At 38.7% G+C, this 11,544-nt stretch overlaps 1 protein-coding gene across 2 annotated transcripts in view; it reads right to left on the bottom strand.

Moving 5' to 3' along the window:
- The window catches only part of snd1 (staphylococcal nuclease and tudor domain containing 1), a 164,349-nt gene that overhangs the window by 140,772 nt on the left and 12,033 nt on the right, over positions 1–11,544 (bottom strand). For both annotated transcript variants that reach the window (XM_079869438.1, XM_079869439.1), the window contains exons 6-10: positions 11,275–11,366; positions 10,687–10,845; positions 9,931–10,037; positions 9,489–9,579; positions 1,958–2,062 (exon numbers count right to left, since the gene is read on the bottom strand). In XM_079869438.1, coding sequence (XP_079725564.1) covers positions 1,958–2,062; positions 9,489–9,579; positions 9,931–10,037; positions 10,687–10,845; positions 11,275–11,366 — 554 coding nt within the window. The remainder of the gene's footprint in view (positions 1–1,957; positions 2,063–9,488; positions 9,580–9,930; positions 10,038–10,686; positions 10,846–11,274; positions 11,367–11,544) is intronic.

Here is an 11,544-nt window from a genome sequence, read left to right as displayed (position 1 = left end):
TTATGGCATTGTGGAAGCTGGTCTGAAACTAGTTTCGTTAAGAGACACAAAATGCTGCTTAGTCACGACTATCTGTGAAGTGAGGCAGATGCCATAGGTGTCAGACAGACATGCATGCAACCAAACACTGCCGGTTGGTCACCATGGTATTATGGTAATTACATCATGCTGCTTAATACACTAGCTCACTACCATCTGATCTACCTTCCGCAGACCGAAAAGACAGGAATTAAACCGGATTTACATTTTCTGTGGTGCTTTGTCCGTGCCAAACTCGCCATGATGCATGAGTGTTGTGGATACTTGCCAGGTCATTGTTATGCAGTTGTTAGTCAGGGGTTTGATAACATCTCTAACCTTAAAGGGATAGTTCAAAATTTTACACAACCTCATGCTGTTCCAAAGCCCTAAAACTAACATTCATCTTCAAACCCCCTTCAACTTCAAGATATTTTGAAGCAGGTGGTTTGGTTACCATTGAACAAAAATAGACATTTCTCAAAATATCAGTGTATGTTCCACAGAAGAAAGTCATACAGGTTTAGAACATCATGTGGGTGAGTAAATCACAATTCCAATGTTTAGGTTAACTATCCCATTACGTCCGACAATAGTGATTTTTACCTTACCAAACACATTTAAAGAGATTATAAAAGCAGAAATGCTGAAAACTGAAAGCAACAGTCTGAAATGGCCCTAACATCACCTCATTAAAATGGTTGACAGAAGATACTATAAATCTAACCTAACCCTAACCCAAAAGATCAATTTCTGTCTCTGCCTAAATCAAGCTTCCAGGTTTCTCTTTCGAGAAAAATGTACTTGTCAAAATATTACAAAACCTAAAGAAATCCATTTTTAAAAGCTCTCTGGTTCGTCTCATGCCTCCGAAGCACGTATGAGATCTAAATACATCCGTAATCTTTATTGTTTTGTAATCATCTCTGATCTGATTAAAGCCATCTTTAAGCTGCCAGGATAGAAACACGCTGTGATCCGAAAGCTCGCAGCCGCGTATCCATAGATACAGACCCATTCTGCTCCGCATTCCAGCACTTCGTTTACATGTGCATGACAAATTGCGACTCTCTGAAAACCTCCCTTAAAAATAATCACAAACTTCATTAAAGATTTCAAACATATTGCCACATCTATCAAAAGCACAAGAACCCAAAACAAAAATGTTCATGCAACGTTAGTGCGAAAGTCCTCCCTAATAAACTACACGTCTTAATTTGCTAAATCAAAACCAAAGCTTTTTTTTTTTTTTATCAACATGCTGAATCATCGTGTCTTATTGCAGGAGGTCAGGGGTCAGGAAGAGAGTGGCTAATTGCAGCGGGATTTTCACACTCCAATTTAAACCACTTTTAGTTGAAAATATAGCTTGCTGATACGCACACACTTAGCCTAGCAAAGCACCCATTACACAACTCTCATTAACAGCCTTATTTGTGCGTGAATAAGAAACAGACAAGCACATTTCTGAGCGTTTGATGACCACAAAAATGTGTGTGCATATGCAGCCCCGCAAAATGATGCTTCCATATTAATTTGTTAACATCTAGCGAATCAAAAGTGAGTATTTGAGAATTGCATTGGATTGAGAGGACGCGTATGACATTAATAGATGAGGAAGAGAGATTCGGAGAGAGCGTGTGCTCATTATGGGAGTAGATCTATAGGGCTTTTGGCTGCAGTGCAGCACTGGTGTGTCAGAGCGAGTGGAGGGGAGGAGGGCCGGTGGGCTTCTGTCTCTCTAGCTCCCCCTGGTGTCCAGTAAAGACATTGCTCTGAGATCTGAGTGTGAAAGATGCATGAAGGGAGGAGATCGGCGCTTTTAAGAAATGGAGGAGAGAGCGAAAACCATCACATCAGCACTTTGCTGGCACCCAGTGGATTCAGTAATGGCCTTAGTGACAGGGATATCCAAGGACAGACGTGCATTAACTCGTACCTCGCCTTCTAGCCTTGGGGGCCTGATGCTGGACAGGTGGATGGTCTTGCACTCCCCAGAGTTCAGCTTCACCACGATGGCATCTGCGTTCATGACTTGCATGACCTGTACAGAAGAGGGCAAAAAGAAAATTAAATAATGCAGAGAAAGAGAAAGGAAGGTCAAGCTACCAATGAAAATTCGGGCATAATTTACTTGCCGCAAGTTTGACATTGTTATTTTCAAGAACCAATGACCTTCAACCTCCTTCAAGTCCCAAAATGTGCATGCATCCTTCACAAAAGTAATCCATCCGGCTCCAGGGGGATAAACGAAGGCCTTCTGAGGGTAATCCGTGCGGTTTTGTCGTAAAAATATACATATTTAAAACTTTATAAATGAAAATAACTGGCTTCCGGCAACGGTCGACGCGCGTTCACGGCAGATGGATGCCGGCGTAGGACGTAGCGTTTGATTTAGCTATACTTCGTTCTACGTCACGACGCTTCCTACGCTACGTCCTACGTCATACACCGGCATCCATCTCCCGTGAACACGCGTCGACCGTTGCCGGAAGCAAGATATTTTCATTTATAAAGTTTTAAATATGTATATTTTTACGACAAAACCGCACGGATTACCCTCAGAAGGCCTTCGTTTATCCCCCTGGAGCCGGATGGATTACTTTTGTGAAGGATGCATGCACATTTTGGGACTTGAAGGAGGTGGACCCCATAGCTTCACATTATAACCACTGAAAGATCTAAGACATTTTCTAAAATAACTGAATGTGTTCGTCTGAAAAAAGATTGACATATGCATCTCGAACGGCTTGAGGGTGAGTAAATCATGGGTTAAATATAATTTTTGGCCGAACTATCCCTTTAACCTCATATTTGATATTTTGTTGTCCATATTTGATGTTTTTATCCATTTTGAAGCACAACAGACATGGCTAACTATTTAAGGGACAAAAAAAAAAAACGGATTGAGAACACTGCGATTTTGGAACCACAAGATGATGAGCAAAGTCGTGGTCACACAAGCACACATAAGTTTCCAGACACTGCAACAGTTGTAATATGACTTCACACTCTGTTTGCTAAGCTGAACAGCCAATCAGAGCGCTTTCTCTCACCAGTGTGATCAAAAAGCTACCAATAACTGACTATAGTACCAAAGTTTAAGAACACGCTACAAAATCTAGGCCGAAACTAGCCTGACATTGGCTGACCATTGATTGGCTTGATGTGTAAACACCTTAAAAGCAACTGCCAGTCAAAACTGAAAAAGGCACATCTACAGCAATTAAAGCACTACATTCGTAACATTTACCACCTTTTTCACACTCAAACTGCCAGCAGCTGTCGATGTTCCCATTTTATTCATTTTTTAGTTGTAAAGACTGTTTCCCAGCCTGTTTATTTGTAAAATATTTGTCAGTCACCCTAATATTCAGAAGTGCTATCGAGAGAGCGCACGAGTAGGTGTAAAAAAGGACGAGAGGTGGCGAGCAAGCTCCGCTTGGAGGACAGGAGAGACTCACTTGTTGCCAGAGAAACGTTACTGTACTCCACCACGAGCCTTCTGCGGCACAAAAGCAAACAGCTGCAAACAAAACACTTCTCCCACACGGTTTTCAAAAGAACATCCCTCCTCTCTTTGATTCTCTCATCCTACCACCATTACTTCACCATTTCACTCACACAAGACAATGAAAGCGAGCCAATGGGGAACATAAAAGAGCTGAGAGAGAGAGAGAAGTGAAACGGTCCATTTTGTTTAAAGGAAAAGGGACAGGAAGAGGATTAAATTGAGCACTTAGAAGTGTGTTAGAGCACGTTTAGCAAAAGATCTACAAAAATAATAAAAAACAATAATAAATTGCCCATATGGACAAGATATTTTGGAAAAAAAAAGTGAGTGAAGCTTGAACGCACTGAAGATGGCACCATGATGCTAGGGGGTCCATCCCAAAGAAGCCACAATGAATCAAAATAATAACAACAATAACAACAACAATTCAGAAAAATCGCAATTGGACTATTTCCCCAGGTTAAAACTGGCATGTGCTACCTTTGACATCCAGGTTTTAGGACAGAATCATGTTACATTACAGCTGAGAGGAAGCATGCGTTACATGTGCAGGCTGCATCCAATCACATATGTGGACCATCCGCACAAGACGACAAATGTCACAGAAGCTCTGATGTTTAGAATCCCGTCTGAGTGTATCATATCCGATGTCATCTTATATGATCATCAACTCCAAGTTATTTAATAGAGGAGTCAGTGATGTGGAAGATGACGGGGTAATGGATCATATATAACCAGACCTGAAAAAGCAGAGGAATGCCTTCAAAAACATGCATTATCTGATCTGAGCAAATGAAGACAAAAATTACAGTCTTCAGAGGGACATGGAACAACAGGAAAGAAGAATGATATGAGCAGAATTACGGCACAGACCGATAGATCGTCAGGCTTTGAACCGAATCTTCAGAGTGGAAATTAAACGGATCACTTGCAGAAGCATTCGGCTCGGCAGTGATACAGCAGAGAATGTCAGTCTATGCATGTGTGCTGCTTATGTATTCCTAAGCACACTCAGTGCCAAATCAGCAAGGTCACCTGAGCAAATTAGTGGGGGGGGTAGTAGTTGAGCAGAACTGGGAACAGTAAGGAGAACATTTTTTGCCGTTTCATTAGCAGTCACACATGCAAGGCACTTCACCGCAAGCTGCCAACAGAGATCTTCAGGGCAGATTCATGACTCACTCTGGTACTGCAGCCCATTGAACACGACAGGGAGCCACTGCCACCTACAGATCATCACTAGAACTACATCATAAGGAGTATGATGTTGTGCCCACCCAGTAAACATTAAATTTATATATATTTGGTACAATTTTTTTTTTTTTACGTATTCAGTGCTTTTCTGTACTGCATTTTGCCTATACTGCTCATTTACTTAACATCTTCAACCATAAAAAAAAAATAAAAAATAATTAGTACTATAGTAATGATATAACATGGTAATGTCATGGTGCTTTTGATACATGACATAGTAACATGACATAGTACTGAATGATTATCATATTAAACTAGTGTTCAAAAGTTTGGAGTCGGTAAGCTATTTCTGTTTTTGAAAGAAATATCTTATGCTGATCAAGGCAGTAAAACCATAATATTGTGAAATATTACACTTTAAAATAACTTCTATTTTAATACATTTTTTTTTTTAATCATGTGATGGCAACGCTGAATTTTCAGCACCATTACTCCACTTTTCAGTCACATGATCCTTCAGAAATCATTCTGAAATAGGATTTGCTGCTCAAGAAACTTTTCTTATTAATGTTAAAAAACTGTTCTGCTGGTAAATGTTTTTTTTTTTAAACTGTGATACTCTGAGGATTCTTTGATGAATAGAAAGTGAAACAAAAAAGCATTTATTTGAAATAGAAATCTTTTGTAACATTAAAAAAGTATTTACTGTCAATTTTGATCAATTTAATGCATCCTCATACAAAACGATATATTTTACTGACCCCAAACTTTTGAACGGTAGTGTATATACCATGCTATTTACAGTGAAGCTTTATTGTATGATTAAGTAACAATGGTAATACCAAGTAAAAAATTATATATGGTATTATTTCGGCCTGAAAATATTTTTTTAATAAAACTACATATGGTTCAAGTTTACAATTGAATTAAAACAAAGCAACCTTAGCTGAAATGTAACAATTCTTCTAATAGAAAAATATTATTATTGGTGTTGCTGAATAATAATACTATTATTAGTAGTATTACTAATACTATTACTGTCATTATTATTAAACTTCCTAAAAATCATCTGAAGGCCAGGAAATGCAAGCCAATTACAACAGCTAGACCTGTGTGCCAGGACACAGAAACAGCTTACAAATACTTGCCATTCTGCCTTTGTCAGTAGCTTTTTCTATTGAGTTTCTCTCTCTCACACACTCTCCTAAATACACACTCGTATACACATTTTCAAAGTATATCTTCCTCTCCCAGCTCAAAGAGATCTGAGGCAAGCTAAAGCTCATATAAATGTTTTATTCTTTACTTCTGGTATTTTCTGACTCAGGCAAAAACACACTTTTGTGTCTGCGGATTTTGAAACTAATTCTGTAAGCAGATTGCAGAGCAACACCTTTACATAACCAAAGGCCAAGCATGAATATTTTAAAGGTCTTGAAGTTCAGTGAAACAACCTTACTTTAAGGAGAACGAAGAAACTTTCTGCAAAAGCACAGTTGCTGACTTAGGAGAGAACAAACAGTGTCAACATATCAATTAAGTCCAGGCGGCAGCGGTTTAAACAAAGTTAACAAACATTACTGATGTGGCAATTTCAGTAACCTTACAAATTATTCTTTAAAGTCAACAAGAAAACACATTCACAGCCCATTTAACCAGCATAATGCATCGCATTATGCTGGTTAAATGGGCTGTGAATGTGGTTTCATGTTTCATGTTCAAGGAAATTATTAGAACCCGGGAATGACGTTAGAACCCGAAAGTCTAATTCGCCGCTGGTTCCTTTAAGATTTTCCTATGGTGTTTTATAATGGGTTTTTTTGTTTCATTTGTGAGTAAAATAACGCTTGTGGTAAACATAACTTGACAACACTTAGACATTTTGTCGCACTGCACACCCCAAGATGTCTTATCTAGTAACTTGTTAGAAACTTACGTTTTCAAATGCTTCAAAATGTTCGCTATAGTTATGTGTAATTTAAGTTGTAGAACAAAACATCAAAGTAGAGTCAAATTTTGTTTACCGCAGGCTTTATTTTACACACAAATCGTAAAACCCCATAGGAAAATCTCGAAGGAACCAGCTGCGAATTAGTCTTCCGGGTTTCTAACGTCATCCTTGCACCACTCGAATAAGATTGTGAGATGTGATCAGCAGCCTAAAAATAATATTGTTAGTTAACACTATTTTTGCCACCTACATGACACAAGAGATGTCATTTGCAAAGCAAAGTCATTTCAGAATCTTACCCACCTCAAACTTTTGCAACAGTAGTTTAAGAAAGAAAACAGGTCAACTTCATGTTCAATCTAGAGACTCTTTCAGACTCAACTGTTTTTCTAAAAGTCAAAACTTGAGAAAAGCAAATAACCCTTATAGTTATCATTACGCCTTTTTATCTTTCTTCAAGCATTCTGTTCCAGGGCCACGAAAGCAGATATTCAGCGGTAATTTAGCAGGGGAGCGCTGAAGACTGCAGCTGAACAGAACCGCTGAGACGGCCCAAGGCTGACTTTACAGAGTATGCAAAATGAAATGAAACACCTGAGACCTGAAAGGCCTGCCTCGCTGACAGACACAATAGAGAACAAGGCGTCAGGGAGATGAGTATGTCAACCGCACTCAGCACTTTAAGAGACGGCGGTGCTCAAATATTCTTCAGAGCCTTGTAATAAAGGAGTTTGTAGAACAGACAGAGTAGAGACGGTCATTTGTTATCATGTCGGGTCTCAGCTGGTGAAATGTCAAGCTTTGCTAGAGTGGAAGCGTCGACCTAAACTCTGCAGACTTCTCCTCATGTTATTTATAGACGTTCTAAGCAAAACAAGTCTAAGTCTAGAGATCAAGAGTTTGGCTGGAGGGTCCGAGGGCTGATTTTAGATCAACAGGTTTCAGTGACCTTCAGCGAGAAGAACTTTAAGTTCAGAACTGCAACATCATCTATATAAGAAATGAGTAGTGTAACAATCAGATTAGAAATGTTCAGATTTCTAATGGCTTGTTTTTACCTTTATCATGTGTAGCCATAAAGTATTACTTTTCTTTTAACCTGAATACTTGTGAATGTACATATCTTAAGTTTCTTTTTTTTAAGGTTTAAATTTATTTGAATTTTTTACAACTATATCTAACCTTGCTTTGTAAAAAAAACTAAAATGTCAATTTATTTGATATTTTAAGAAATGCATTGACGTTCACACACAGTCATGAGGGTCTGCAGGGCTCCTCTCTGAGATCACTTCCTGTTCTATAGGAATTTTCTGAACATATCTGCATGTTGGTTGCTCCACATGACTTTGTTTTCAATTACTCATAATATTTTTAAGGGATAGTTCACCCAAAAATGAAAACCCCCTCATGTTGTTTCAAAGACTTTCGTTCATCTTTTTGATGGTGAAGATATTTTTTATCAAAATCTGAGCCAGTTTTGTGCTCTCCATTGACAGCTACACAACTACCACTTTTTTCAAAAAGTTGAGATAATGAGATTGCAAAACTAATCCATATGAATTGAGCGGTTTGGTCCAGATTTTCTGAAGAGACTCGATCACTTTATATGAAGCAGTGTCAAATTGTCAGTTGCGTAGCTGTCAATGGAGGGACAGATCTCGATCAGATTTCATTAAAAAGATCTTCATTAGTGTTCCGAAGATGACCGGAAGTCTTATGGGTTTGGAATGAAATGAGGGCGAGTAATTAATGACAGAATTTTCATTTTTGGGTGAACTAACCCTTTAATGTAGCAATGTAACAAAGTAGAAACAGAAAATGTCGTCCATATTGTGGCTTACATCCGAGTGTAAGCAATGGATCGAAAAAGAAAAATGTAGGGCTTTCAATGAGCTTTTTGTTGGTTTCGGTTTCATGCATTTTAAACTAATTAATAAATCTGGACAAAAAAAATGTGTGTCATTGGTTCTTGTATAACGAGTCTGTGTTTGTCGCTATTAAAGGAGAACTCCGGTCAATTTTAACATTGAGCTCATTTTTTTGTAAATTTGGAGTGCTGTCAGTACAGAGAACAACGACAAAAATCGGTGTTGCCTACACCGTGTTATCCTCTTTTTAAAATTTGCACCCTGTTGACTTAAATGGGGCAAGTTTTAAACCTGCTTTTAGCCTCTTAACATCCTTGATGTGTCATTACAAGTACACAGCCATGTGAGTGATTCCTTTAGAGTGAACACGGGTGAATCTGACTGCAGTAGATGTGAAAGATATTAATAAAAATGAAGTTAATTCGGCCAGCGCACATACCTGTATTTATTTCCTGTTTTCGGTCTAAGTCCAAAGTAGTCGATTGCCGAGTTCACGCGCGTGATCATAGGTAGCTAAGCAACAGTGGAGAACTCGACAATCGACTACTGTGGACTTAGACCGAAAACAGGATGTAAATACAGGTATGAGCGCTGGCCGAATTAACTTTTTTATTCATATCTTTCACATCTACTGCAGTCAGATTCACCGTGTTCACTCTGAAGGAATCACTCACATGGCTGGGCACTTGTAATGACACATCAAGGATGTTAAGAGGCTAAAAGCAGGTTTAAAACTTGCCCCACTGAAGTCAACAGGGTGCAAATTTTAAAAAGAGGATAACACGGTGTAGGCAACACCGATTTTTGTCGTTGTTCTCTGTACTGACAGCACTCCAAATTTACAAAAAAATGAGCTCAATGTTAAAATTGACCGGAGTTCTCCTTTAAGGTTGCACAGATTGAAACCGAAATACTTTCAAACTAAGTGAGAACAAAGACTTACCTTTGCTACAAATTGCCTGTCCTTCTGGTCCAGATTGGCTGTGGGAGCAACATAGTCTTTCCAGATTCTTACTTTACGCTCTTTCGCTGAACTGCAGGGTTTTAGAGAGAGAGAAATAAGCCATTTTACCAAAATGAAGCACTGCATAAAGGACATCCGTGCGCATTTAATTGGAATAAAGACACAACCTTGTATGTTCATATCATATTTCATTGCGATTGTGTCTAACGCTTCAGTAAACTAGCAGGTGGGCATAAGGGCAGGTGTTCTTGAACAGCTGTGTGATAAGTTGCCACATTTGCTAAACTATTCTGCTGAAACATGAAGTAAGAGCAGCCTGAGACAGTCTAAAGCACTGTCTGATCCAGCAGCTGAAATGTCAGGCGTATTTGAAATGTATAGCGAACTAGGGCAGACAACTGTCCGACTCAGAAGCACTGACCGTTCTGCTGCTCTGAGTTTCTCAGCACCCTGGGTATACACAGCCATTGACCAGTCCACACAACGTGCAAAGCCTTCCTTCAACAGCAGCTCTGTGATGTTCCCATTCTGTAACGACCACACACAAACACAGGATTTCAAATTATTATTCGCACTAGGGATACCAAAAGTACCAGTATCTCACCTATTTTTCAAAAGTTTACTTGAATGCCTTATATTGTTGTTAGGTATCTCATGCATTGTTTACTTTATTTTGTTCTTTGCTTGTAATGATTCTATGTTTTTAATGTTCTAACTGACTTGTCTTGAACAATTGCTTAAGAACTTGAACCAATGTTTACTTAGTATTTACTTAATTTTAATTAGTATTACTTATGCTGCTGTATCAGAATTGGTATGCATCATTTCCCTTAATTACTTAGTTTTGTCATTGAGGCATACACAAATGTGTGTGGAATGTTAAAAACTGTATGCTGGTTGAAACCTTAAAATATTGATAATGATGCATTTATATCAGGTATTGTTCTGAAAGCAACAGACTGAAGCCTAACATGTACTCAAAAGCAAAAAAAACAACCACAACCTCTCTCTGCATTGCGTGCATGGTTTTCCAACCTGCACTAAGATGTTCATCTCACACACTTTAAGATTTTGGATCTAGCGTAAATATGAATGCCCAAAAATGTTTATGCTTGGGTTCAACTGAAGTTATTAAAGATCAATCAGAAAGTTGGTCTTGGATGACGTGGCTTCATACCGGATGCAGGATGGTACCCAGAATGACCTGGTTGGGGCACGACTCCAAAATGATCTGCACATCTCTCTGAAGAAGTCGTGACTCTGTGAAGAACTTTGCCTCTGCTGCAAAGGGCTCTGGGATCTCGCTGCCATCTGCCTCCCGTTTAAACGTAGGGCACTGGAGACACAGATTTTTCATATCCATTATAGAAAATATCCATTGTCTGAAATCTATTGGGACATACTAAAAAACAAACCTCGGAAAACAATATACAAACATACTTAATGAAGGAAAACCCTTTCTTGAAAAGCCACTGAGTGGAAATTCTAGTTCTACCACTAACACACTTAATTTAACACAACTTTAGAGTTCCTTTTTTCATGATTAGTGAGATTAAGCAGTAAGATGGTCAACTGAATTCATGGAACAGGTCTGGTCAAAGAAAACCTTGAGGGAATCTCTCAGGGCTAACCATCAAGAGATACATAGAGAAGAACTAATGAGAAAATCATGAAAGCATGAGATATATTGGGTCTCAGGGGTTCTGCCTAAAGAAATTGGTTCTCTCTTATTCATAGAATTACATATAGAAGGATTGAAACTCACCTTGACTCCAGACAGCATGACTGTCACCAGATAGTGGTCGGGCAGAAGTAGCGCTCGAACCATGCAGCCATCACGCACATGTTCAATAATGGCTGTGCGTATAAGAAAAAGGTAGAAAGTAAGTTAGTGAAGGACAAAACTTTAAATCTCCCATTTTTCCGCTGCTTTTATGCACAAAATGAAAACTACAGAACAGTCAGTAATACATTTTGAACGTTTTTGAGTATCTTATGTTTACCAAGGCTGCATTTATTTGATAAAAAATCCAGG

The sequence above is a fragment of the Squalius cephalus genome, assembly GCF_949319135.1.
Source record: "Squalius cephalus genome assembly, chromosome: 4".
Taxonomy (NCBI): Eukaryota; Metazoa; Chordata; class Actinopteri; order Cypriniformes; family Leuciscidae; genus Squalius; species Squalius cephalus.
This window is presented reverse-complemented; position numbering and strand designations above follow the sequence as displayed.